Source organism: Talpa europaea (genome assembly GCF_964194135.1).
Source record: "Talpa europaea genome assembly, chromosome: 11".
Taxonomy (NCBI): domain Eukaryota; kingdom Metazoa; phylum Chordata; class Mammalia; order Eulipotyphla; family Talpidae; genus Talpa; species Talpa europaea.
The window spans coordinates 97,761,178-97,788,440 of NC_140078.1; the positions used below are offsets into that span (position 1 = coordinate 97,761,178).

General features: G+C 54.7%; 1 protein-coding gene across 2 annotated transcripts in view; it reads left to right on the forward strand.

Annotated features, from left to right (window-relative positions):
* Positions 1–27,263, forward strand: part of SLC6A6 (solute carrier family 6 member 6) — a gene marked incomplete at both ends in the record, with an annotated part of 69,956 nt that overhangs the window by 31,759 nt on the left and 10,934 nt on the right. Inside the window, 7 exons of one of the 2 annotated variants that reach the window (XM_084247626.1) lie at positions 5,507–5,749; positions 6,829–6,963; positions 8,064–8,298; positions 16,647–16,779; positions 22,920–23,054; positions 24,208–24,311; positions 24,441–24,565. In XM_084247626.1, coding sequence (XP_084103752.1) covers positions 5,521–5,749; positions 6,829–6,963; positions 8,064–8,298; positions 16,647–16,779; positions 22,920–23,054; positions 24,208–24,311; positions 24,441–24,565 — 1,096 coding nt within the window. Of the gene's footprint in view, positions 1–5,506; positions 5,750–6,828; positions 6,964–8,063; positions 8,299–16,646; positions 16,780–22,919; positions 23,055–24,207; positions 24,312–24,440; positions 24,566–27,263 lie in introns of those variants that run through there. The other variant, XM_084247627.1, reaches the window with a different exon arrangement.

Sequence of the window (27,263 nt, forward strand, 5' to 3'; positions counted from 1 at the left end):
CAGCTCCCCAGAGATGGAGGATGGGGCCCCAGTGGTCCCAGTGACAAAGGCACCAGGAGCCGAGGACAGCTGCCATCTGCCACCTCAGTCTCTGTCCCTCCCTGTTGTCTCCCCACCATCCTGAGTCCTTTGTGGGCCGCGTTCCTGGAGACCCTTGAGCTCATCACACTTGAGTTAACCATTCCTCAGGACTGGATAACCAAGACAGAAGCCTGCAGGCCACACGAGTCAAAGGATTATGTCTCATAAAGGTGTACCTTTTTAATGGGAAAGAAAAAAACCCTTCTTTGATTAATTTCTACTTTTCAAGAACAGCTGCCCTAGGTAGAGAGGGAGATAGTACTCTTGCCCACTCTGCCCCCACCCTTTTTGGGGGCTTAATTGTTAATTGTTAGTGGCCTCCTAGGGCCCACATAGTGGGCAGCGAGCATGCCTGTGCGGACATCATTGCCACTCACTGAGCCCAGCCTCGCCTGGAATCTGTGGAGATGGAGCTCCTGGGCCTCCTGGAGCTATGGGAGCAGCCTGGATGCCTCCCTGTTTGCTGGAGGAAGTTCGCTAATAGCAACATGGTCCACTCCCATGTCCTTACTTGGTGGCCAGTCCACCCACACAGCCCTGGGCTCTGCCTGCTCCCTAGGAGCCCCTTCTCTATTGCGTGACCCCTCACTTTCCTGTTCACCCTTGCTTAGTTCCCTAATTTGTCAGTCCCTAGGCCAGTGACTTAAAGGCACCAGACCCCATTTTACTTGGTGACCACATTATGAAAGCAAGTGATTCAAAGCAGCTGCTTCGCTGAGAACATGGGGTTTAGAGGCTGAAACAGACCTGGGAGCCATTCAAAGCTCAAGAGGCTTCAACTTGCTCTGTGACTCTGGGCAAGTGACTGCACCTCTCTGGGCCATTGTCTCAGCCGGGTTGGTGACTACACCCATGCTAGGAGTTAACTAAGACCAGGCCTGCAAAGCAGTTTGCACAATGCTGAATGAATGTGCATGAGGTCGGCGCTCAATAAATGCGGCGTACTTTCTTTTCCTCTTTTTTTTTTTTTAAAGATTTATTTACTTATTTATGCATACAAGAACTGGGGTATAGGCCAGAGACAGAGTGGGGAGCAGAACGGGCAGATCTACTGAAATACGCTGCTGAGGGGAGCAACGGAAGAGACAGGAGAGGTCTACTGTGCCATGTCGGTGTTGTAATGGCTGGAGGTAGCCTGGTAACGCTGTGTCTTTAACCCCTGTGCCAACAGGGAGGCCCTTTTCCTCTTTTAAACACTTGGGAGACAATGCCTGCCACACAGTGAAATAAAAGACTAACGTGGGCAACGATTTTCTTCGATTATGGCTAATATCTATTAATGACTGTGTACCAGGCTCTATGTCAAAAATTTACAGGCAATTTAATCTCGAGATGAGTTTTACTTTTACCCAATTTTGTTTTAACCATTGAGGAGATGCACAGAGAGGTTGCTACTTGCTCTGGGTCACACAGCTTCGTCGTGGCCTCAGTAGACCCAGAACACTGGCTCTGGAGCAGATGGGAAACAAGGCAGGTAAAGAAGAGGCTAGACCCCCGCTCTAGAAGGACAGTAAGGGGTCCAGGCCAATACTTGATGCCGCAGCAGGCCCACCAGGTGGTGAGAAGCCTTTAGGTTTCCTCACCTATAATATGGGTCAGTCATCCAGGTCTCCTTTCCAGTTCTTGGGTTTGGGAGCTGCTTGCCCAACCCCGAGGGGTGCTGAGAAACAGTAACTTCTGTCAGGCCCAGGGATTGAGGTTAGCAGTTTTCCAAGGAGAAACAAAGAAGTCCCTCCCTCTTACTTCTAAAAATGTTAGGAACTCACAGTGGCTAAGTCAGCAGCAGTGCGAGGTTGAAACCATTGTTCTCTACCTCGGACAGCCCTGTGAAAAACTGTGTACTTGAGAGGGTTCAGGTTCTGCAGGGGAGGGTATAGCAGTGAACCCCCAGCTCCTGGAAAAAGAGTCAAGAGCTTGGTTCTCCAAAGCGTGGATGAGGAGGAAGGGCTGTTGTGGCAGCCTCTGCAGCTCAGTTCAAGACCCAGTGGGCTGATGTGTGGGCACCTGGGCCCAAGAGGTCGCGGGGCACAACAGGACTCCTGGCCCTGGCCCTGCTCTGCCACTGGCTCTGCAGCTCCACTTGCCTTTGCTCCCTGGCACATCACCGAAGCCTCCCATCCATGCTTGGCTCCGGTGCCTGAGCTGGGGGTTCTGACTCCTGTCTCCTCCCCCACCGTCCCTCATTTTCCTGCTTGAACTCGGTTTCTTTCTTCTATAAAATGGCATGAAAAGTCCCTTCCACAATTAGAGTGTTGGAGGAACAATACAAAGCTTTATACACAGCTGAGTACAGAGTAAGTCCTCAAGTACCTGGTAATTTTAAACGGGGAGGTGGGGGGTAGTATGGGGAGGGGGAGGAGAGAAAAGAAGCATCTTATAAATCCGCACCATCGCCAGCGCGAGGCTGAATCTGTCCGCAGCTGTGTCAAAGCCAACCAGGTGAAGTGCGAGCCCGTCTCAGCGGGTTCTGGCCTTGACTGCTGGAGCAGAGACAGGCGAGTTTCAGCTGGGCAAGAAGGGAGCCTTCCTCTCGAGCTGCTGCATGAGCGCCGATGCTAATCACTCGTAGCTGTAATAACCAAAGAGGAAGCTCTTAAAATGGGGAATTATGTATCATGGTCGGCACAAAATAGCCCTGGGCTGGGCGCCAAGGAAAACAGCTCAGGGAGACGGCAGGACAGCGGTTGCTGGAAGGCCCGAGGAGGGCCTTGTTCCTAAGCACTTAGCGCACTGTGGGGCAGCCTGTCGGGGCAGCTGGTGAGAATTGATGGGCCCGCTCTCCCGTCTGCAGAGATGGACAGAAGGGCTCCAGGGGAGGTGTCCACTGAGATCAGGCTGGGCTGGCAGAGGGACAGTGGAGGCAGGACCAAGGGTTTGGGTTTGGCAAGGTTGCTGTCACTACCAGCTATATGCCCCGGGAGCGCCGCTTGGCTTCTCTGCACTGCTCAGGGTCAAGGTGGATTCCATTACAGCTGTTGCAGTAACAGCGGAAGCTACATTCCAGATTCTGTTCTAAGCACTTTCGTATCCCGTCACCCCGTTCCGTGGGGGGAACCACATCCCTATGAGGTGGTACAGTTTGGTTTATTTTACAGATGAAGACACTGAGGACCAGAGAGGCTGAAACTTGCCTGAGATCATCCATCCAAAATCATGGCTTCTCGGGCAGGTCTCGGCAATTTCTTGCAAGGGTCCAGGCTGCCACCAGAGGGCCAGGCACAGCCTTTTCAGGGTACCCAAGCCCCAGAAGTGGGACAAACGAGAGCAGTTCTGTAGGGACTGTACTCCAAGGGGAAGGAGTCCACGCTGGGACCCAGTGGACCTTGGTGAGGAACATGAGTTTCCATCTTGGGGGTGATAGAACATTTGATCTGAACATTTGATCTGAACGTGCTCTTTATAAGTTGCTTTCAGCTGCAGTGTTGAGAATAGATTTGGGGGGGAGGGTGGGCCGAGTAGCAGCAGGGAGACCCAGGAGGAGGCTGCCATGGATGCCCATGTGAGGGCTGTCGGGGCCTGGAGCACGGTGGTTGCCATGGTGACAGAGCTGTGGGTGGATGCCAGGAATGTACAGGAGGCAGAATCCCAGGGTCCTGCTGCAAGTGGGCTTTTACAGGCACCTGACTCGTCATACACTCCATAAGGGCTGGGATTGAGCCCCTGAGAAGGAGGTGGGGCTCTTGCACCAGTCTGACCTCATGCAAGTGTGAGTGCATCTTGGGTGGGGCCATAGCTAATGGTTGGAGGGAGCCAGGGGCAAGGGCACTAACTTAAAGAGCAGGTGGGCCTGGGCTGGCAGCACCTACAGATGAGACAGGTCTGGTGCCAGAGGAGCACCTCCTGCTGTACTTGAGGAGACGCCCATGATGCCAGGGTCTCGTTGGGAACCAGAGCCTGGAGCCAAGGGTCTCAGGGAATTTGTTGCTACCTGGTCCATCCCCAGTGTTTCCAGTGGGCCTGGGGATCCAAAGGGCAGAGCCAAGGCTCTTTAGGGAAGACGATAGGGAGCTGACCCCAGGCCCTAGAGGGGAAGAGCCTTCTCCAGTGCCAGTGCCCGCGTGAGCAGTAGCTGGCCACCTCCCCACTCTGGCCAACTGCCCCCCCCCCCGTGCCTTCCAGTCCCAAGAGCCTGAGACCCAAGGAGCCCCCCAAAAGGCGGAACCGCCCCTCCTTGGTGAGGAGGCACAGGGGTCATTCCCTGAAAAACAGCTCCACTCGGAGGGAGTCGAGTCCCACATCCTCCAATTATGCTCCCATCCAGCCGGCCCACAATGGGCCGCTCAGATAACCATCGGGGGCTGCACAAATGAGTGCTGGAACAATGCTGGCTGCGTGGGCTATTTTTACAGTAGCCATACGCCTGGCCGGACCCCCGTGTCGCCCCCAGGGAGCGGGGCAAAGAAAGGCCTTGCGGATGCCGCCGCCGGTCTGCACTCCGGGAGACAGAGGAAGGGCTCCCGAGCCGCCCGTCGGCTCCAGGAAGCCTTTTCTTGGTCTGCTCACCGCCAGATAGCAAAACAATTGGGGTCCCCCACCCCGAGGCAGGGAGAGGAAGGAGGTGTGAGGACAAGGGGGGTTCTTTTGTGCCTCTGCTCCTCAGAGCACAGCCCCTGCTGGGGTCAGACCTGCCCCCACCTCACCTTAGACAGCCACAACTCACCCCTGTCCCTTGGCTGGGAAGTGGCAGAAGCAGGTCTGCACTTAGCATCAGCTGCTTGCACACGCGTTCTGGCAAACACTTCCAAAGTTCTGAGGACCTACTGTGCACCAGTACACAGCAGTGGCTAAGACGGGTCCTGTCCCTTGTCCGTGTCTGTGCCAGTGGAAGAGGAGACTGTTAACTGGAATCAAGGACATGAACAGACCTCAGATGGTGCTGCAGCACCCTGGCAGGACCAACGCTGCCTTCCTTATTCCTTTGCCTTTATCTATTCTTGACACAGGAATGAGGCCCTCCTGGAGACCTGCTGCTGGCGCAGGCATGGCTGGGTGGGAGCCATTGTTTTCCATGCAAATCTGAAATTTGGGGCGAGTGTCTGTTTATTTCTAGAAGCTTTGGAAGGTGCCTTAGAACTGCCAAGTTGAGGGGGGGGGGGTTGTATTTTGTGAGATGATGCCTGGTCTGAGATGGCTTCATACATACCTGCCTTTGGGTGCCCATGAAGCCTCAGTCACCCAGCCGGCGCTTCTGTTCTGCAGGTACCCGGGGACATGGACGCTGTCCACTTTTGAATCTTACGGTTCCCGATCACCTAAAGGGGGGCTGAGTCACTCAGGATGTTGTCAGGGCAGTGGACAGAAGTGGGGATCGCAGGCCCCTGCCACATACCCGGGCAGGTCAGCGCCGGCCGGCGTGAGAGGGAGAGGTGGCGCCGAGACACGCGGCTGTCGGCTGCCCGCCCATCTGGCTGTCTTCTCCCCACAGAGATCCAGGAAGAGATGGCCACCAAGGAGAAGCTGCAGTGTCTGAAAGACTTCCACAAGGACATCTTGAAGCCCTCCCCCGGGAAGAGCCCGGGTACGCGGCCCGAGGACGAGGCGGAGGGCAAGCCCCCACAGAGGGAGAAGTGGGCCAGCAAGATCGACTTCGTGCTCTCCGTGGCTGGCGGCTTCGTGGGCTTGGGCAATGTCTGGCGTTTCCCGTACCTCTGCTACAAAAATGGTGGAGGTGAGCCTGGGAGGGGCAGATGGGTATGTGTGGGGGTGGGCAGAGCATTGGTCCTCTCCAGGGCACCCCCTCACCCCCGCCTTGACTTCCCACCATTAAGCCTGTGCATCCCAGCCCCACCCACCTCAGAAACCAGACGGAAGCATGGCAGGTGGTGTCCCTCAGGGCTTTACTGTGCGCCTTTGAGCAGACCCCTTACCCTCTCTGATCATCCGCTTTGCCTTTTCTGAAGAGGGGTGTCGAGGCCAGGCCCATGCCTGCCAGACCCCAGCCCACCGCAGGTCCCCTCATCTACGTGTCTCCGCCTGGCAGTATGCGCGTGCACACTCCTAAGGCTCCTCGCCGAGCAGCAAGGGCAGGAGGACAGGCAGGCTGGGGGGCTCACCTGCGGCTGCCCAGGGTTGAAGGCGTGTCTGTCAGCGGACATGGGCAAACGCGGTGCCAGCCACGTTAGGACACACTAATGTGGGGGGTTCTGCCATCGACTCGGCTTCTTAATTGCCGGTGGGGCCAGGCAGCTTTGGGACTTTGCACGCCTAGACACTCCTCCAAACAAAGCACATGGCCCAAGTCACCCACAGTTTCAAAGGATTTCTTGAGCTTAGTGGACAACTATTAGGAACCCTTACCCTCACTCTGCCCTGTATTCCTTGGCTCCCACCCTCTCTACACTCCTGTACCCATCCATCCTAGCTAGTTTTGAGCTTCCTGCATTGGGCAGGTGAAGGTGAAGGGTAGGTGAAGTCTCAGCAAGGAGGTTGTATTTGAAATGGGGCTTAAGCGCTGACTGGTGCTGACTCAGGGTGGATGTGAGAAGGCAGGCAGGCAGGCATGCGGTGTAAGCAAAGGCTTAGGTTGAAAGCACCTCGTAGATTTCAAGGTGAGGGCACACTGGCGATCGGATGCCTGCTGCACAGGTGAGCTGGTCTGGAGGATTTTCAACCTGGTCTAAGAGTTTGGCATTTATTCCTCACCATGCCCCCCTCATTCTCTGATTCCATCAGTCAGCAGCCCGGGAGCTGGTGCCGCAGTCGCTGGAAGCTGCAGCCTGACCCTCACCCACTCTGTTCTTTCTGCAGGTGCATTTCTCATACCGTATTTTATTTTCCTGTTTGGGGGCGGCCTGCCTGTGTTTTTCCTGGAGGTAATCATAGGCCAGTACACCTCTGAAGGTGGCATCACCTGCTGGGAAAAGATCTGCCCCTTGTTTTCAGGTAAGTACAGGACAAAGGTCACCCGGGGCCTAGTCTTCTATGGTTTGGCACATTTTTATTGAGCAGTTTTTATTTGCCAGGTACATTGGAGCCTCATGCCGGTCACTGGGCACTGTGCCTGAGCCCAGCGGCCAGCACAGAGCCTTCGTGACGCTGCAGCTCACCCCTGCTCAGTGTGCGCTTGCTCCCCCGGCTGTCGAAGGGCAGCCTTGCTGGCCTCTGCTTAGCAGCTCAGTGTGGCCCTGGAGACGTGCTGGGAGTAAGGACCCTCCATCTGGGTTTCAGCCCCACTTCCTCCTCCTGTTAACTCTTGTGACTTTGGGAAAGTCACTTAATCTCTCTGTCTCCATTTCCTCATCTATGAAAAGAAGTGACGTGCTTCTTAGGGTTGCTGTGAAGACAAAATGACATATGCACGTAAAAGTGTTTTGTCCACTTGATAGTAAGCACCAAATTAATAGTTGCTATTATTGCTTTTATGACACAGAGTCCTGTGCCTAGTACCCAGTATGCACTCACAAAGGAATACTGTTGTGGGTATAATTGACAGAGGCGGGAGTTTGTGTCACCCTAGTCATTGTCCTCCATATAAATCTATCCTTCCATCTGCCCATCCATCCATTGAACCTTTATTCTACTAAGCTAGTCAACAATTAAACTATCCAGCTACACGTTCACTCATTCATCCATTTATAGACCTCACCTTCTGACTAATCACTGTCTATCTACCCACCCAACAAATCAGATATTCACCGATCTTATCAGTCCATCTAACCATTCTTCTATCCATACAACCAGCCAACCAACCAACTAGTGATCCATCTGTTAATCCATCTAATCATCCATTAATCTACCCCTCTTCCACACATCTGTTGACTCATCCACCTAGCCCATTTATCTGTCCATCCATCCATCCATCCATCCATCCCATCCATCCATCCATCCATCCATCCATCCATCCATCCATCCATCCATCCATCGTCCAGTCATAGTACAAGTATTGGCCGGTCACTGTTGAAGGGCCCTTCTGGTCCTTGAGTGTGTAGCCGTGTGGGTCTGGCCTCCCTTCTGATGCTCATCTTGCTTGCTCATATCCACAGGCATCGGCTATGCCTCCATTGTGATTGTGTCACTCCTGAATGTCTACTACATCATCATCCTGGCCTGGGCCACATACTACCTATTCCAGTCCTTCCAGTCAGAGCTGCCCTGGGCACACTGCAACCACAGCTGGAACACACCCCACTGTATGGAGGACACCACACGCAGCAACCGGAGCCTGTGGGTCAGCTTCAGCGCCAGCAACTTCACCTCCCCTGTCACCGAGTTTTGGGAGTAAGACTGGTCTCACTGCTGGATGGAGTGGGAGGGCCCGGGTGGGGGCTGAGAGACATCTTGTCCTCCATCTTTCCTCTAAGGCTGTGGGAGTCACTAACTTGGGGTAGTGGTCGGGGAAGGGTGGTCAGACAGGCCTGGAATTGAATCCTAGTTCTGCCATTTTACTGGCTGTTGACCTTGGCAAATCACTGCCCCTTTTTGAGCCTCAGCTTCTTTAACTGTCAAATGACAAGAATGAATTGTCCCAGTGCCCATGTATGGGATCTCCATGAAGATTGTTTCCCAGAGGCAGGTATGTCATGTCTGGAAATGATCTAGTTTGCTTAATTATTTTTGAAAAAAATGTAGTTGGCACATCGGAACTGTTATTGCAGAGAATAATGCATATATGAGCTGAATTAGTTACTCAAGGGAAAAGCTTAGTAGATAGAGCCAAAAATATCCATCCGTTAGCTTTTGCTGCGTAACAACCACTCCCCAACTTGGGGCTTCAACAGCAGCTATTTCTTTGGCTCCTGGTTCTGTAGATTGGCAGTTTGGGTTAAGCCTGTCTGGCAGCTCTTCCAGGGATGGGCTGACCCCTGGCCAGGGTGCCAGGGGCAACTGGTCCACATGATCAGCACGCAGCAGGCAAGCCTGGGCTTGTCTGTAGGTGGCTCTGCCTTCCAAAAACAAATGGGAAAGCCCCGGTGCATCAATTTTGTTATCTTCCCACTAGCCAGAGAAAGCTGCAGACTAACCCAGAGTCAAGAGGTTAGAAATGAAAGGACAGAGAGTTGTGGACACGTTTGCAATCGGCTGTCGTCAGCTGTCATTAACTCCAGGAATCTACACCCAGGGCAGAAAACAGAAAGGTAGAACGGAGGCCTGAAGTTTGGGTAGCTGTCAGCTGACAACACAGGAAGGCTAACCCTGTGTTTGGAGGCTGACCAGAAATACCTTTGTGCCTCCTTGCCCACTCTTTGTGAACAGGGGCAGTTGGGGCTTCGGCTGGGGGTGGCCCTTCTGATCCTGGGGCTAACTGGGAACACTTGCGTGAGGTTGAGAGCCAGGGCTGGGACACTGTTAAGGAAGGGTGGCCCCTGATCTTCACGAGATGAGAACCCCTGACTTTCGTGTGTGCCTTTGCCATTTCCAAGGTGTCTCCACCTCTTAGAATCCAAGCCAGGAGGAGCAGGCCCACAGGAGAGGGAATCGCCTCCTGAGTGCACCTGCCATACATGCTTTTGAGGCCAAGGCTGGGGAATCGCAGGCAGGAAAGGGTCAGTGGGTCTCACAGGGTGCAGGGGCCCTTGTCCCTGTCCTGACCCAGGGTGAGGCTCCTGGGTCCCCAGACTCACTTGGACTGAAGCTTTTTCTGTGGTATGTTCTCCCCTTGTACACAAAAGAAGGCATTACCAGCACATTCGTCATCCTTGAGCTCCCCGCCCTCTGGAGAGCTGAGTTTACAGACAAAGAAATGTGGGCACTTCATTCTTCTCACTTGAATGGGGCCTGAGACCACAGCCCTGTCCTTTCTCTGCTGTTCCTGGCACAGCCTGACCACCCAGGGCCTGCCCCACCCAGGACGCTGGCATCCAACCAGCCACTCAGGCGCCTGCTGGGGGCGTTGCCTCAGACCCGGCTGGTGGCCCAACTTCGACCCTCGCTGCCACCCTGTCGTGGAAGGTCCTTTCCCCTCTGGGCTTCGGTGTGCTCATCTCCATGTGGGGCCATCCTGGCACTGCCCTCCAGGCTTGTAGGGTTGCCCCAGCTGGCAGTGCCCAGGCAGGAGCTGCCTGGAAACCTGCTCAGTAAGTGTGGGCCGTTGTTACTACTGTCCTCGGTGGATGCGTGGTAACCGTCACGCGCTGGGGAGGCAGTAAGAATAGCCCTACTCAAATGCCCTTAAGGTCCCCATATTGCAACAGGGACTTCATCCCTGCCCGTCCCCAGACTGGCCTCTCCTAGGAGATTCTTGGGCTGCTTCCCTTCTCTTGCTCATGAAACCCGGAAAGGAGAGAGAACTGGCATGCAGTCACTGACTCCCGTGAGCACTGCCAGGGACTTGCCCCTGTCATTTTGTGTCATCTTTCCAGAGGCCCTTTTAATTAGTGAATGTCTAGGAATCCTGCCAACGCCTTTCTTCCTCAAACCTCATGTCCAAGTCCCAGGTCCTCTCACTCTCCCTTCAGGGTATAGCCAGAGTTTGAGCACCTGCCCCACCTGCACAGCTGCCCCCTTCCCCCCAACCCGGTACCGCCAGCACTGGCTTCACTGCTTTCCCTGCCTTACCCACCCATCTCCAATCAATTGTGAATCCAACATGTCGGCTCTCAACCCAGGTTGAGACTCTAGTAGGTTCCCCCATGCTGTGATCCTGCCTCACCAGAGAGGATTCTCACACAGCCAGAACATGCTCACTGGGTGCTGATGCTTTTTATTAATTACGTACCAACCTTCACTGGACTGCCTGGAGCAGCAAGTTGCTGCCTGGCCTCATTGAAGGGGTCACATGAGCTGGACATTGAGGGATGAATAGGAGCTCACCAGGCTGTCAAGCAGAGAAAACAGATATCCCGAGCAGAAGAAACAGCCCACAGAGAGGCATGGCATCCCAAAAGCACCTGCATGTTTGGGAACAGCAACTTGTTGGTTTGGCCAGAGCATAGGACACAGGAGACCATGGAAAAGGATTGAAAGCCTCAGATACTAGGTCGATGAGTCTGAGCGAAGGGGGCTTACCTTGGAAGGATATAAGAAGAACACTGGCATGATTAAATCTGTTTTCTAGACCTTACCCAGGGAACATGCTGATGGGAGAGAAGTTGACATGTCCTGAGTGCCAACTGTATACAAGGCCTCTGAGGCCTTAGCCCTCAGTAGTCTAGGCTCCCTTGGCAGTGAAACTTAGTTGAGAGGATTTCCCCTGAAAATAGTCACTGGCTCTGTGAGCACCTTTGGAGTTTCCCTGGAGAGTGACTTGCTGGGATATTACTGAGCTGTCACTGGCTGGTACCAGTTGAGGGGGGAGAGCAGTGAGACTCTCAGAAGGGGGTCTCTACGCCCCTTGTGCCAAAGCCCAGCCACAGCCATTGTTTGCCTTCGCTTCTCTTACTTGCTGCTGACAGTTGGGTCCCTGAGCTGTCCTTTCTTTTGGCAGAAGGTGCCTGATGGGTGCTGCGAGCTCCCTGGAGCCGGAGATAACAAGGCTCTGTGGGAGCCCTGACTTCCTCCTGGCTCTGGACCGGGCAGGGCCTGTTGATCTCCCTCTTTATAAGAGGAGGCAGTGGGTACAGTGGGTGGTGCTCCTGGGGGGCTGACTGGCTCCCACCGAGCTGCATGACCTGCTGGGTGGGCCTGGCACCTCAAGCGCTAAGGCAAGGGGTGTGCTAAAGACGGCCTCCAGATGCCAGGCGTCTGGTTAGACCCTGAGCACCAAGAGGTTAAGCATCTTGTCCAGGGTTACACACGTCACTAGATGGAGCCAACCCTGGATGCCACCCAGTCCACTTGTCTGTGTCCTTACCCATCACGGCCCAGGGCAAGCCCACCATCACAGGAAACACTGTACCATGCATGCATGTGACCCCACTGTCAGCTTACGAGTTGGGTTTTCTCTTGGCCTGGACCCCTGGGCCAAGCTAAAGCTGCAGTCTCAGCGCAAGTCTGTGCGATGCCCTTTTCCAGATCCCTGGGAAAGCCACCGGGGCCCATGAGACGGTCATTTCACACCAGGTTCATAATTTAACTGCCTCGCTCCATCCCTGCTCTGGGGTCAGCTCTGTCCCCAGGGTCCTGCTTCCCACCCAGTCCTGCAAGACGGGCAAGGCCAGCTCTGGCCAGTTGCCCTCCATCAGGCTGGAGCCGTGCCTTCCTCCCCAGTTCCTCTGGAGCCCCCTGGGAGCTCGGCACGTATCATTAGACGTTATTAGAATCAAAGAAATGAGTCATATTTGCAAACAAGCCCTGCTCCGCCAATCTTCCCCTGCAGCTGTCGGCAGGGGGAGGCGCTGGGGAAAGACTTGCGCGGCCCCACGCTCAGGCGGACGGGCTCTTTTATAATTGTTGCCTCCGCTGGTCTCCAGGGAAGAGCCATCGCCAATAAATGGCTGGCCGGGAGTCAAAAGGAAACGATTTGGCCCACTCGGAGGACGTATTTACATCTCTGAGTGCCGGCTGGACGGCAGCGGGGCGGCCGACTCAAAACAGACGTCCAGGCGATTCTTTTTTAGATCCCACCCTGGAATGAATCATTACTATTCTTGGACAAGAATGCAGCTCACCTCTGGGTCTCCTCCCTCTGGTCATGATGCGGAGAAGCTTGGGACGCCGGAGGCCCTCTTGAAGGGCAACGTGGGACCCAGCATACGGTGGCTGGTCCCCAGGGTGGCATCAGAAAAAAGGAACCAGGCCAAGGTTGATTTTCAGCACAGTGATTTCAGGAGAATACCTGAACCTCTGAGCCTCAGTTTCCTTGTCAACCAAATGGCTATTAATAGTTCACTCAACTAATGTCTGTTGAGCACCTAGTGGGTACCAGGCACTATTTTGGCTCAAGACAGACAGAAGCCTTGCCTCCACAGAGATCACATTCTAGGAGAGACATTAAACAGTAGCATAAGTAAAATTGTACTATGACAGCCATGATAAGTGATGAGAAATAAAGCCAGGGCAGGGGCAGGAGAGTAGCCAGGCATGCACTTTCCATAGCCCGGCCAGGTAGGGCAGTCCTGGCAAAGGGGCATTTGAACTGAAACCTGAAGTGGGTGGGTGTGGCATGTCATGTAATGAGTAGCCAAGGGGATAGCCAGTTCAAAGGTCCTGAGGCAGGCACAGAAAACCAGTTCAGGGAACGTAGCAGAAAATAGTGTGGCTGAAAGCGGAAGTGAACAGGCAATACAAGAGTGAGGTCCCAGTGTGTACATCCAGTTTATCCTAGATACATCCCATTTACACCCCCTGCTTCCTTATTAACGCCCCCCCTCGCGCATTAAAGTGTCTGGGCTGAATGATAGATTATCTGCCTGCCCTTCAGGGAGGCCAAAAGGAGGGCAGGTCAGGAGGGCCCTCTTGGCCAGGAAGGAGGGAGCCTTGAGAGGATGTGGTGCAGAGGAGGGCCTTGCCCTGACTTGGGGTATTGATAGATTTCCTCTTAATGAGAGGCTATAGAGGGCGAGAATGGAGGTTGGAAGACCAGTGAGGGGGCTGCAGAAATAGTCTGGGGAGCAATGGGGGGGCCCAGACAGGGATGGTGTTATCGAACAGATGTGGCCAGATTTGGGGTCACTTATGCAGTCTTCTGGGTGGTTAGAAGGTGGGGGGGGGCAGTGCACTCTGCTTTACTGACCACTCCTGGGTTCTGCAGGGGGAGGGCTCAATAGCTCCTCTGCTCTGGCCGAGGCCACCGGAGTGCGACACAGAAGGGACTTATGGAGGGTCCTTCAAAAATGGGTCCCCTGCAAAGCAATTCAGGCGGACCCGCACTGCTGCCCTGAGATGCTTTTGGAAAGGATGTTGGTCACTGGCACGCAGCCCGCATAGGGCTCTGTTATGACAACCCCAGACTGATGAGATACAATTCATTCCATTCCTAGGACGTCTGCACGGCCCATTACAAACATTTTCAAGAATTTAAAATAAATTTTATAGAAGTGATGTGTGCACATTATAAATATGCAAACAGTTAAAAATAAAAGCTAACTGGTGCTCAAGTCCCCTCCGCCACATCCTCACCAGGTGCCCCTCCCCAGCCTCTTGTGTATCCTGCCAGAAATAGTCCTCGGTTTATTCAAGTCCCTGTGCACCACCCCTCCCCTCACACAATGGGGAGCGTCTGTGGGCGCCTTGCTTGGTGCACCTACTTTATCTCCAGGCTATAGCTCCTTATCAGTACACAGGGAACTTGTCGTCCTCCTGTTTCTCCGGTCATTGCCGTGATGAATAGCTGGGGTGCGCCCTGTCTTCAGCCAAATGTGATAGTTGTAAGAGACTAGAGTCAAAAGTGGAACTGCTGGGTCAAAGACACAAGTCTCGATTGTTACCCATCGCCACAGTGGGGTCCTGCCAGGGACTGCCATGGTGCAGAACCCAGCATGTGACACTGGCTGCATGTGGTCGCCTTCACTGGTCTGCTGCCCACAGCCAGCCAGCCAGCCTCCCATCTCATGATGGGGCACCTCCTCAGCACTGGCTGAGCACCTACTGTGTGCATGCCTGTGAGAGCCTGGGCTTGGCTGTCCACAGTGAGGGTGCCAGACACGACCTGCGGTTAGTCTGGAGCACCAGGGTGCAAGGTGGGGAGTGGAAAGGGCTCCTCTGCCACTGCCACTCTGCTGGGCAGCCATGGGCCTCATGGGAGTGTGCTGAGCTCTGGAGGCACACAGGCAGGGTGCAAAGCTAGTACAGGTGCATGGCAGGACCCTGGGCACCCGGGAGTTGACTGACCGATGGCCGCCTCCTGTGTCTCCCACGTGACCTGCTTGCAGCAGAAACTAGAGATTCTTTTTTTTTTTTTTTGTGGGACCCTTGCCGGTGGCCGGGGAACGAACCGGCGCTGCAGAGGCTGCAGGCAGCCTCGCAGCCCAGCGCTCAACCGCTGCGCCACCAGGGGAGACCCTTGAGATTCTTTTTATGATTGAAGCTCTATTTTCTCTCTTCATTGGTGTATTGAGAGCACTGGCCTGCGTGTGGGGTTTCTGCCACCTGCTAGACTGTGTGTCCATGGGCACTTGGACCCTGGCCTCGACTTTCCCCACCTGTAAAATGGGTGCATGATTGCTGCGTGGACTAGGTGAGCTGGCAAGGCCTGTGCCAGGGGGCCGTCATGGCCCTTGTATTGTTGATACCACTGCGTGCACATGCCATCCGAGGTAGGGACGCCCGCCCAGGTCTCATGGGTTGATCCAGAGTGACAGTGAACTTGCCGTTCATCCTGGTTGAGGTCTTTCTTTCACTCGTTAGGTACTTATTGCACCCCTACTATGTGTTGAGATCATAGCAGTGAACCCGAAGAAAGGCCTTTCTTGAAAGCCAGTTGAGATGGGAATCATGGTTTTATTCAAGATCCCCATGTGGAAGTTTCTTTGAAACAAAAGGGAAAGGAATGAAAAAGTCTTGATGTCATGGGTGGTCCAAGAACCCGGATTCGACCTTGGGGATCATCTTGCCAGCTGGCTGAGAGTGAGATGGTCTGGGCTGCTTTCCCAAGCAACATCGTGGGGCAGGATCTCTGTTACTGTGATTTGCAGAAGAAGAAACTGAGGCTCAAAGTTCCAGTCCCCTTTCTGAAAGAGTGGTCTTCAAATAGTTTCCTTAGCAAGAAAACCAGCCCTCCCCGGGAGAGCCACTTCCCTGTCTTCCATAGTCTGGCCCGGAGACGCACTGGGCAGGCGAGTATCAGACTCAGGGCAGGCATCAAGTCCATGTGCTTGCCCTTGGGCACGGCTGTAGCAGGCATAGCTCTGGGACAACAGGGACAGTGTCTGGGCTTTAGATGTCATGGTCCCTGCTCTGGTTTCTGATGCCACTTGCCCTCGGGATGTGTCTGAGTAGGTGCTGGCATGCAGTGTGTGCTGGTCACGGGTTCTTGACTCCAAGACCTGGACTCTGCCGTGCAACGCTGCGCAGGGCTGATGGCTGCCCTGGGTTCATTGTCCGTCAAGCTACTGACCGCCTCCTTCCAAGACCTTCCCCACCCTGGCCAGGAGCAAGGAGAAAACCAGCTCTGCTTAGGTGCCAGCTTTGTGCTGGGAGCTGTCCTGGCCTCCTTGACGGCAGGAGGTCACAAGGACTATGTGTGTCAGTTTCTGGCCACGCCGTAGTTGGTGCTGACGTGGGTCTCCTAACAACAGTTCCTGTGAAGAGGTGGGTGGGCGAAGTGCAGCCACGGAGGGAACAGACACTATCTTCTTGAGGTCACATAGTAGTGAGAGACCTAGATTAAAAAACAGGAGCAAATAATAAAAGAGGTATGTATGGGGGAGGGTTGTTGCCATTTTAGAGATGAGACCTAAGTCTGGGAGGTGGGATAACTAACCCAAACCAGTGATGGCACAGGGAAGCTGAGTTGAAACCTCATGTTTGGCCAAAGAGGGTACTGAAGAAGGATCCCCAGTCACTCAGGGCTCAGGACCCTTTTGACAGATGAGGAAACTGAGGCTCATGAGTTCCTTAACTTGCCCGAGGCTTGGCCGAGTTGAGCCAGGTTTTCCCGTTGCCATGCCACACTCTGACATGAGGTGAACTGTGCCCTGAGACCAACGGGGTTCCAGGGCTTAGAGTGGCCAGGTGGCTTGACTAGGGGCTGCCCAGGCCTTGGCTCTACCCCCGCTGGCCTGACTGACCTGTGCTCTGTTTGCTTGAAGGCGCAATGTGCTGAGCCTGTCCTCCGGCATCGATGACCCCGGCTCTCTGAAGTGGGACCTGGCTCTCTGCCTCCTCTTCGTCTGGCTGATCTGTTTCTTCTGCATCTGGAAGGGCGTCAGGTCCACGGGGAAAGTAAGTTGTCCTTCTGTCCCTCCCCTGCCTCACAGGAGGCCTTCTCCCAACTGGCCGGACCTAGCGGGGGACTTGTGCTGACACATCAGTCCTCCGGAAGCACTTGCCCGTTTCCTGGCCAAGATTCTCTCCCCCATGTCCAGTGACTAGCTCTGGATGTTTAACCAATAGCTCGAAAAACTCCCCTCCACCCAATTTGAGCTGCACTCACTGGGGTTCCCATAGAGGTGCTGGCAGTTAATGCAGACAACAAAGGTTGAAGTTGTAACTGACAAATTAGCTGGGAACTGTTCACAATAATGTGGACTCCTGCCTTGCAAAGTTAACTCTGACTTCATTCACCTTCTGCTTCCTGGGGAGCTTATTAGAAATGCAGAGCCCTGGGCCTGCCCCAGGCCCACAGCATCAGCATCGCTGTTGAACAGCATCCCCCACGACCCACATGCCGAGACTGGAGAAGCACTGCGGGGATTTGCGCTGCCAAGTCAGACTAACTGAATTACCTTACAAGTAAAATTTTATCTGGCAGCTAAGATGTTAGTTATTAAGGAAACTGTTCAATGATAATGATGTCCTTCGCTCCTAACCAAAATGTTAGTTGTTAACTAAGAGTATTCACCATCGCTGAAATATTTGCTGCTGATTAATATGTTACACGGTGACTAGGATGTTAGCTATTAACAAAGATGGTAGCTGATAATTAAAATGTTAGCTTGTCATTAAAGTTTTTGGTAGAACTGGTATATTGGCAATAATGAAAATGTTTGCCTATAAACAAAATGTTACTTGTTAACAGAGCAGAACAGTGGCCTGATACCCAAGACACAGGCTGATGTTGGGGTCACTGAGGACCGGTCGGTACAGAGGGGGTCTGCTAAGATAGGCGTGACCCTGAGCAGAGCGCTGAGCTACAGCCGGCCTGCCTTTACAGGTCCTCTCTGTCCTTCCCCCATCATCCGTATCTTGACGGGGGAAAACTCCTTAAGATGAAAAAGCCCAGGAGTCCAGTTGTATATTAAGGTGGCGTTGGGAGTGAGGTCACTGGGGAAGGGCCTTGCATGTGACTGAGATCAGCGTGAAGGACCGTGTTCTCGCCTGTGAAGAGTCCTTTGGCGAAATTATGGGTCTGAACAAATCGTAGCATTGCCACTGTGGGGCAAGATCTGGGATCCCAAGTTGCAGAGGCAGAAATGGGGAGCGCTCCTGGAGGGGGCCTGCATGCCATGCTCCCAGCAGTCCTAAAATGCAGTCTGGGGAGGAAGCAGACTAGGCTTCAGAACCCCCCACATGTCCCTCCCAGGGACAGTGGAGGTGGAGGGCGTGTACCCCACCTCCTTGAAATATGCCGTCACCTGTGTCATCCCATTTCCTCTTACCATTTCGTTACCTTGCTCGACCCACTTCATTGCCTTTCTTTAAATGATGAGGGAACTGAGCTCAGTCAAGGGCAAGTGGCTTATCCAACATGCCTCCATTTCCTCGCATGGAAAATGGGCAGTAGTGACGGTTAAGGTGAGGGGTATGAGGGACCTAGCTTAGGGCAGAGCCGGTGTAGTGAACACCAGCTCCTTCTTGCTGCCTCCATTTCCCCACTTAGGTTAAGTGTCAGGAAGCTTCTAGAGCACATGGACCCCAGCTGTGCTGGAGTCACAGTCACCCACTCTGCGCTCCTCTGACTTGACCTGCTGGGTGCTGATGGAGGGATGGGGCCAGGGACACACAGACAACGCAGACAGTCCAGGCCAGATCCGCTGGCTTTGCCAGATGAGTGTCTAAAATATATAGGACTCTGATGGTAAGACCAATGGGAGAAAAGAACATGGCAAGGCAGGACAGGGAGTTCTGGTATAATTATAAATAGGATGGTCAGGAAGGGTCACCACGAAGGCCATTAGGGGGTACAGCTGTGAAGGCAAGTCTGGAGGTGAGCCATGTGGATATCTGGGAGAGAAGAGGATTCCCAGGAGAGAGAATAGTCAATGCAAAGGCCGGGAGGTGTATGAGCAGCCCCTTGTGAAGGATGGAGAAGGCCAGTGTCCATCAGGAGCAGCGAGCCACGTCTGAGAGGGGTGTGAAGGGACAGAAGAGGCTCTAAGGCAGGAGTAGGGGGTGCTAGGCTGCCACTGTGGCCGACGAAGACGTGACTTGACAGAGGTTCCCCTACCCCACCCCTGGAAACAGCCTCCTCCTCAGGCGGCTCCAGGGCCCCTGAGGGGCAGGCGTGGTTCCCAGAACAATAGCAGGGCCTGGGCCAGCTCTGAGAAGCCAAGACAAACACAGCTAGGCTCGGCGGACTTCCTCTAGCCCCATGGCCGGCCTGCCGCCGCCGGCCATGGCTTCCAGCCCTGGCACGGACCAGGCTCACTTACCCTGTGGGTGCTGGGCCCACAGGCAGCAGCAGGACAGGCCCCATGCTGGCCAGGGCCCTGCTCCAGTGGCTGACACTTGTCCAGCAGGGGCTGGATGGAGGAAGAGCCAGGCCTTAGAGACTCAGGACACAAGTTCAAGTGTTTCTCTGAGTCTCAATTTCCCTTTTTTGTGATTTTCAGCATTCCAAGGGCCGGAAACTTGGCCCAGAACATGCTGTGGCTTAATTCATTCAAATAGTGATAATGGCCACAGATGCTGTGCAGCACACGAGTGCCAGGCCCCTCCCTCTCAGTGCTGTTGATTAGCTTGTTTAATCCTCATGATGTTCTGTCGTGTGTGTGCTTATTGGTCCTGCTTTACACACGCGGAAATGGTGCAGAGAGGTTAATGAACTTGCCCAAGGTCACACAGCTTGTCAGTGACCAACTTAGGATTTGAACCTGGGCCATCCAGCTCCTGACCTTGGTGCCTTTTGCTTTTCCAGCTGCTGGCTGCCGCCTGTTCTGTGCTGGCCTGGCCATGCAGTGGGGCACGATGCTGGCAGGGTCCTGCTCTTGCCACTTGTGAGGCCTGGAAGGTGACAGAAGTTCAGAGCCTCACACAGGAAGTGCAGCTCCAAGGGGGTACATTCCTGGATGTGAGCACAGATGCTCTCTTGATCACCAGCCTCTGGGCAGGCTCGTCCTGTCTGTGTTTAGAAGCCAAGAGGTGGGGTCCAGCCCACAGCCTGTGTTCTCCCCTGACATGGGGGTGTCTGAGATCTGCTGGGCCCTGCCTTGGGGCCAGACATAACCCATGATCCCTCATTGCTGGGAAGGGTAACCCAGCTCCCAGGCCTTCACCCCCAGAGGAAGCTGGGGCGTCAGCCCAGCTTCCTCCTGCCTCGAAGGCCACCTTCTCCCCATATCTCTAGGGAGGAGGAAGAGTTGTCCTTGCAAGTTTCCAGAGCAATTGGGCCACAGGGCTTTTGGGTCGAGGGCTCAGAGGAGCCACGGAGGCTCGCCAGCAAGAGTGGAAAAATACCATGTCCCGTGGCAAAGCCTGCTGGGCCAGCGCCAGAGGCCCACTGGCGGCGGCTGGCACCAGCCTCTCCCTTGAGGATCCCAGGGGAGTCACGGAAAAGTTGAGAGAAGGGCTCTCAGGGGCTCAGCCTTAGAGTGGAGAATTCTGCAAAACAAGGGCGGTTTTCCAAAGAGGCAGCTGAGGTGGTGGGACTAGCTGGGGTGTTCTGCTCTGGATTTGGGGAGAAGCAGCGTGCACACACACACACACACACACAGGTTGAGGGGTCTTGAAGCCAGGAGGCCTAGATCAAATCCCATCTCTGCCACCTACTAGCTGTGTGACCCCAGGCAGATGACATCACCTCTCTGGGCCTCAGTTTCCTCCTCTAGAAAGTGCATGTAATAATAGTACCTATCTCCTCAGGTGCTTGTGAGGATTACATGTGTTCAGGCTCACAAAGCTCTTAGTGTCTGGTACACAGTAAGTGCTACTGAGTGCTTGTTAAATAAATTAAATACATGGAAACAAGGAAGCCACCCCCATCCCCAAGAGGTGTCCGGTGTCCCTGACACAAAGCCCTCTGGCCACAGTCAGCCTGGTTGCCCGGCCTGTGGGTTGGCTTTGAAGTGGCCGCCCTCTGGGGAGGGCCTGCTGTCAGCAGCTATTGTTCAAAAGTCCCGGGTGTGGCCCACTGCAGGGTCCCAGAGGTGGGAACATGTCGGGGGGCCTGTCTGCAGGAAGGGAGGAGCAGCCTGTGGGGCAGGCAGGTTTGCTTTCTTCTTTCACCCCCTCTGTGGCTTCCTGACCTGCCCCCACCCTACACGCTGCTTTCTTGTCCTGGGGAAATCATGAGGATTTTTAGCTCCAAGGAGAAGGAAATAAGGATGGAAATAAGTTGGCTGTGGAAACAGGCCCAGAGGGAGACGGGGTAGGGGTGGGGACACAGGCACTGCAGAGGCATCTGTGGCTCCTCACGTGTGGCCAGCAAGGTGGGCACATGGGACAGGTAGACAGATGTGACACTGGGAGGTGGCAAGGGCAGGACAGACCCAACCCTGTCTGCGCCACCTGACCCCCACCCCTTGGAGCAGAAGAACTGGAGGGAACCTCAGCCTCATCTGGCCCCTGCTCCCCATCCATGTGGGGAGATGAAGCCCAGAGAGGGGCAGGGGCTTGCTCGAGGTCTCCCAGCAAGCCTTTCGCTGAGCTCGAGCTCTTACCCATGCTCCCTCTGGCCTTTGGGAGGATTTGAATCCATTCTCCTCCACGGTCATCATCAGAGCAGGACGAGCTGCTCTGCCACCCAAGTGTCAGGTCACCTGGGCAAGCATTGTCGCTCTCTGGGTCTCTGTATCCTCACCTTCAAAAGGCCGTGAAACTACCTCCCAGGCTTAAGGCAGGACCAAGTGACGTGAGTTGGTGCATTTGAATAGCCCAGGTACACAGACAGTGCTTAATAAGTGCTGACTGGAGGTGATGGACTGGGGGCAGCAGAACTGGAAAGACCTAAGAGCTTCCTCCCCATTTTGAAAGTCCTTGGCTGCTTATTCCCACTGGAAGGGACAATGGTCACGGAGAAGGCTGCCTGTCTCAGTTCCTGGTGTCCACGGGCCTGGTCTGTCGTGCCCCTTCCTCTCAGCAGTGCCGCCATGCTCCTCTGTGCTCTGGTCTGTTTCCTCGCCAGTGAAGTGGGTCCCTAAGACCCTCTGGGAGTCAGAGGCTCTGAGCAGCTGAGCAACTTAGGTGGACTGTGCTTGCTGCGAGATCCTCACCAGCCAAGTACCGTCCCTGTACCCATGCTCCAAACGATGCGCCCCCGCGGCTCTGGTGCAGCCAGCCCTCTGTAGAGAGGCCCCTGCGCCTCTTTGAGTGACAGTGTGGGGCTTGTGCCTACGGAGGCCTTTCTCAGCTGGTGCCCTGCTAGAAATTCCAGCACCTGTTGGTGAGGCACCTTCAAGATTCCCCCTCACAGGGAGAGGAGGGCAGGTCTTTGGGGTTGGAAAGGCCAGCCTGGTCCTCTGGCCCCCACCTCATGTCTGACCTTGGCCTGTCTGGGATGGGCTGCCTGACCCAGGGAAGCCTGGGGGCCTGCCTCCCAGTCCCCAGGAAGTGGAGGGCCTTTCCCAGGCAGGCCAGGGGGCCCTGAAGTTCCCAGGCAGGCCCGTGTCTTAGTCCCTGCATGCCGCTGTTGTTTGAGTGGTGCCACAAGCAACAGCCTTGATGAGGGCTGCCGTGGTTCTTACCTCCTGTTTCACACATGAGGCTACAGGCCAAGGAAGGTTCAGCCTCATGGCTGAGGTCGCACGTCAAGTGAGGGGACAGAGCTGGGGTCTGCACCCACACTGATGCACTTAGCTGTGCATCACGCTCACAGGTACAGGGTTAGCTGATGTGATCTAGGGGCCAAGTGCCAACCTCCTGGCTAAGCCTTTCACACACACACACGTGATAGTTCACTCTTGTTTTGTATTTTCCTTCTCCACCCTTTGGGAATGTCAGTTCCACGAAGACAGAGCTTTCCTTTCTTTTCTGTCCACCGCTGTCTGTGCAGGCCCTCCGTATTCAGCAAAGACGTGTAGATGCTTCTCATCCAGTCTCAGTAAATCTATGAGGCCGGTGCCTAGGTGACAGGTGAGGCAACTGAGGCCCGGAGAGATTGAGCAACGTGTCCAAGTGACAGAGCAGGTGATAAGAATCTTGGTTCCAGAGCCGTCTCGGTGCTGCCGCTGCCAAGGGCACCCCTGACGTCCTGTTCTTCCTCGCAGGTGGTCTATTTCACGGCCACGTTCCCATTCGCTATGCTCCTGGTGCTGCTGGTGCGTGGACTGACGTTGCCCGGTGCGGGCGCAGGCATCAAGTTCTATCTGTACCCCGACATCAGCCGCCTCGAGGACCCACAGGTACTGCGGGGCAGGCGGTCCCCTCCCCAGGGCTGGTCTGGGCAGGGTGTGGCGGGAGCTGGCAGCACCGTTCAGAGGTTCTTGGGTGCAGCATCCAGCTGGGCCGCCGGCCCTGGTACTTTTCCACTGGGCTGTGGCGGGTTGTTCACGGCGCTCATGGACCTTTCCAGCTGTGTGTATCTTTTCACGTTGAGGCCTCCTGAGGCCAGCCAATTATAGTGTCTGCTTTAGGCATGGCGCCAGGTGAGAGAGAGAATCTTTCTGAGCTGCTCTTCTCCTTGGACCTGGCCTCTGCCCGCACCGCTGGAGCTCTGTATCGTGGACATTGTAGATTGGCTGGCTCCTTGGCTGAGGATCGAATTCAGAGTTGGTGACCTTTTGAAGGTCAAGGGGCAAACACCAAAAGTCCACCACCTGGCATGCAGCCACATCCCTGCGGGGGAGCAGAGAAGCTCTGGAAGGTTTTATTGGCACTTTGAGGACCTTTTGTCCCCAGGAGCCTCAAACTTGTTGGAACCACGCCTGTTTGGGTTGGGCCTCCTCCCCAATGTCCTTTGCCCTCAGCAGGAGGGGGCCAGCCTTGGAGGACAGCTGTCAGGCAGCTTTGTGGCCCTCAGGAGCTTCTTGCTGAAGGTTCTGGAGAAGAGTGTCGCTTCCACAGGTCCATTAGAGAGTTCCTCCCTTTCTTACTCAGGGGTCCCTAGTCAACAATTACATTAACAATGGCAGCTTTGACTTAGGGACTTACCACACGTCTGGCTGAATCTTCACTCTTTGAACCCACAGGATAGCTCTGTAGGGCAGGGCCATGGAGCACATTTTACAGATGTGCAGAAGCTCCAAGAGCCCTGTTACCTTCCCAGGGGTCACACCATGGTCGGAATCTGTGTCCATGTACTTCAAGAGCCCAGTCTCTTTGCACTGATGCTTCATTCTTGGGAGGTCCTACTTCTGGGGTTCCTTCTAGCTCAGTGTTACCCTTGAAAGGCAACTTGGATTCCCGTGAAGATGCTACAATTGCAATTGAGACCCTGTACCTTTCAATGGGCATTCCTTGCCAGATGACCAGGGACCCTCGCCTCCTCCTCCTCCAGGAAGCCAGCTCTGATAGCCCTTCTCTCTCTTCTTGCCATCTCCCACCCCGTACCCCTAGGTTTGGATTGATGCGGGGACCCAAATATTCTTCTCCTATGCCATCTGCCTGGGAGCCATGACCTCACTGGGGAGCTACAACAAGTACAAGTACAACTCGTACAGGCAAGTGTCGCGCCGGCGGGCCTGGTGGACCTTAGAAATGATGATGTTTAAACAAAAAAGAGAAGAAGTAGGGAGCGTGGCTTCCTTGTGTTGTGAATTAACTTGCTCCCTGACATATGTGTAACTTAGGGACTGTTTGCTGCTGGGATGCCTGAACAGTGGTACCAGTTTTGTGTCTGGCTTCGCAATTTTTTCCATCCTGGGCTTCATGGCACAAGAGCAAGGGGTGGACATTGCTGATGTGGCTGAGTCAGGTATGGTGGTATCGGTGGCAGTGGTGGTGGGCACTGCCACCTAGTGTGTAAGCCGAGTACTGCAGGCATGAAGCCAGACCCCAGGGTGCTTGGGGGGGCACGAGCCTGGTTTCCAAAATGGACCCCCCCCATCAAGATGTTTCCCAAGTATCAAGAGTATATAAAGCTAAATTTTAAGTACTTTCATTGCAATTTGGCCCAAGGGGCGGCAGAAACATGGGGGTTGGCTAAGTTGGGGAATATTTAGCTACTTTTTTGTGGTCTTCCCCCTTCCCCCACCTCCCCCAGAAAACTCCCGGTTTCAGCAACAGAAACCACTTTCCTGATGCAGGCCCAGGTCAGCCACCAATCGGCGTTCCATCACCACCTTCTCAGCTTTGGTTTCTGTATTTGCACTTTGCTCCTCGCGCCCCCTCTAAGTGAGCTCGTTCATTCATTCCACCTGAGTTTCTACCCTGTGTCAGGCACCACCGTAGGCACTGGGTAGGGGAGAGGCAGTGGGCACGCAGTCTGCCCTCTGGGACACTGACAGGTCCAATTTGGGGCCATCACATCACCCCTCAGCATGTGAGCCCTGTTGGGACGCTAATCCTGGCACACCCGCAAGAGGAGGGGAGTCTCAGAGTCAGTCCCTGCAAAGCCTGGGGTCTTGGGCTGGGATCCTGGAGCTCCGTCAAGATGGTTCTGGAAACAGAATTACGAGGTCTCAGAACCACAGAATCTCAGGGACCTAGATTCTAGCATTTGCCATGGATCCTCTAATCCAGCACTTGTAGCCGTCACACTGCAGGGACTTAATTGTGGGACTTAGGCCCCCAGGCCCCTCCCCTATATGACCGCCCTTTTGGCTTCTCCACTCTTCCCCAGCACTGCCCAACCCACTTGCAAGTTGGGGGGTCAGCTGCCTGCCTCACCTCCTGATTTCTCATAACCTCTTCGGGGCCACTTGGAGGCAGGCAAGGGTCCTGGACTGACTCTCTGGCCCAAACAATAGAGTAAGGTCTTAGCTCCAGGCACCACTACAGACCAGGCTCAGGCACAGCCAGATCCCCCAATTGGTGTCGTCCTTGCCCTTGCTTCCCCCAGTTCCCCAGGCAGAGAGCCCTAGAATTGGGGAGGTATGGTCAGGGATAGAACTGGGCTCTGGGACAGTCTGCCCAACACATGCTGGGTGGGCCCTCTGACATGAGGATGTACCCTCTCTGCCTCCCCATCAGCCTAGACACTGACAGCCTCTGGCCTTTCCTGTGTGAGGACATGTCTGGACTCTGACCTCAGAGGCCCTGGGCTCTGCTCTGCTTAGGCAAAGACACTGCTCTGGGAGCAAGCCAACTTGTACCCCAGGCCGCAGGACCCTCAGCAGGTCCACACCTCGGCCCCACCAATCTCTCCACTGCCCCAGTCCTAAGCCGGACCATCCGACATAGTTTTCCCTCCCGAGAGCCCCAAAAGATAGGCCAGAGACTGAGGACACAGAAAGTCATTCCAGAAATATCCACTCCCACTTGGGAGTTGCATAGTTAGCATGACAAGAGGGCAGTGTCTACCACCCCCACAGGTGGCTTTCTTTAATCAAGGGCTCGCAAACCCTTTTGGATTGACTGGGAAACAGCAGGACCATGGGCCAATTTGGCGGAGGGCGATATACCTTGATTTATATCAAACCGATCTTTCTCTGTGGACAACTAGGTCTTTTTATATCTGTGTCTCTATCATCGACCTGAGTGGCTTTCTTCCTCTCGTCCACTTCAAAGGCCTTGTCATTTATTTCCCACGGTGATGTCTGAACAGCCAACACATCCAGGGTGATTATTTCTCTAATAAGCTTTTAACAAGCACCATATTGAGCGAAGTGCATCTGAACCAGAGAATTATTTAGCCGAACGGAGTGCACACGAGACGTGGAGTGCGCGTCCCCGCGGGGGAGAGGCTGCAGAGGGGCCGGGGCGCCGCGTGCTCTCACACGACTTCTCTCTCTAGTTCCCCACTCAGACCCTCGTCCTGAGAAAGGCAAAACTGAAATACAGAAACGAGCGCCTTGAGAAACTTCACCAGGCCCCGGCGGGTGGGGGGTGGCGGGGGGGCCCCATTTTACATCTGTCTCGCAGTCGGCTGGACTCTTCCTCACGCAGCGACCTGGACCCATGGGGGCCAGAGGTCACGTGTTGTGGGGACGGGGTCCTGGTCCAGGAGGAAACTCGGCTCTGTCGCAACTTGGACTCCTTTCCCCACGTCACGTGGAATTTCCTGCCTCTGCCCCAGTTGGCTTTTCCTCGGGTCCCATGGACTCTGGGCCTCAGAAGGACTCGCCCTAGCCCACCACGTTTGTGGTGAACTCCGGAGGGGCTGTGGTTTCTGGCTCCCATGCATTTCAAAATTTTGTGGGATTTTTTATTTTCCAGTCCTAAAACATCCATTTGGAGTCTAATAGCTGCTTTAATTTAACACGCCTCTGGCCCTTTTTGTTTCACATTTTGTAGACTTTTTTTTAGTTGTGAATTTACTTCATTTTCTTGGCACAGGTCTTTGAGGCCGCCGTTCTGACCCACCACAGGCCCCACCCAGCTCAGCTCCTCCCCGGCACCTCCTCTCAGCGGCGGGGTGGAGACGTTGTCTCGGCAACGTTTGCAGTCAGTGAGGCAGGGCTCCTGTCTCCCCGACCCTGCCCCCAGATTCTGTCAGCCCCTCTTTGGAAACC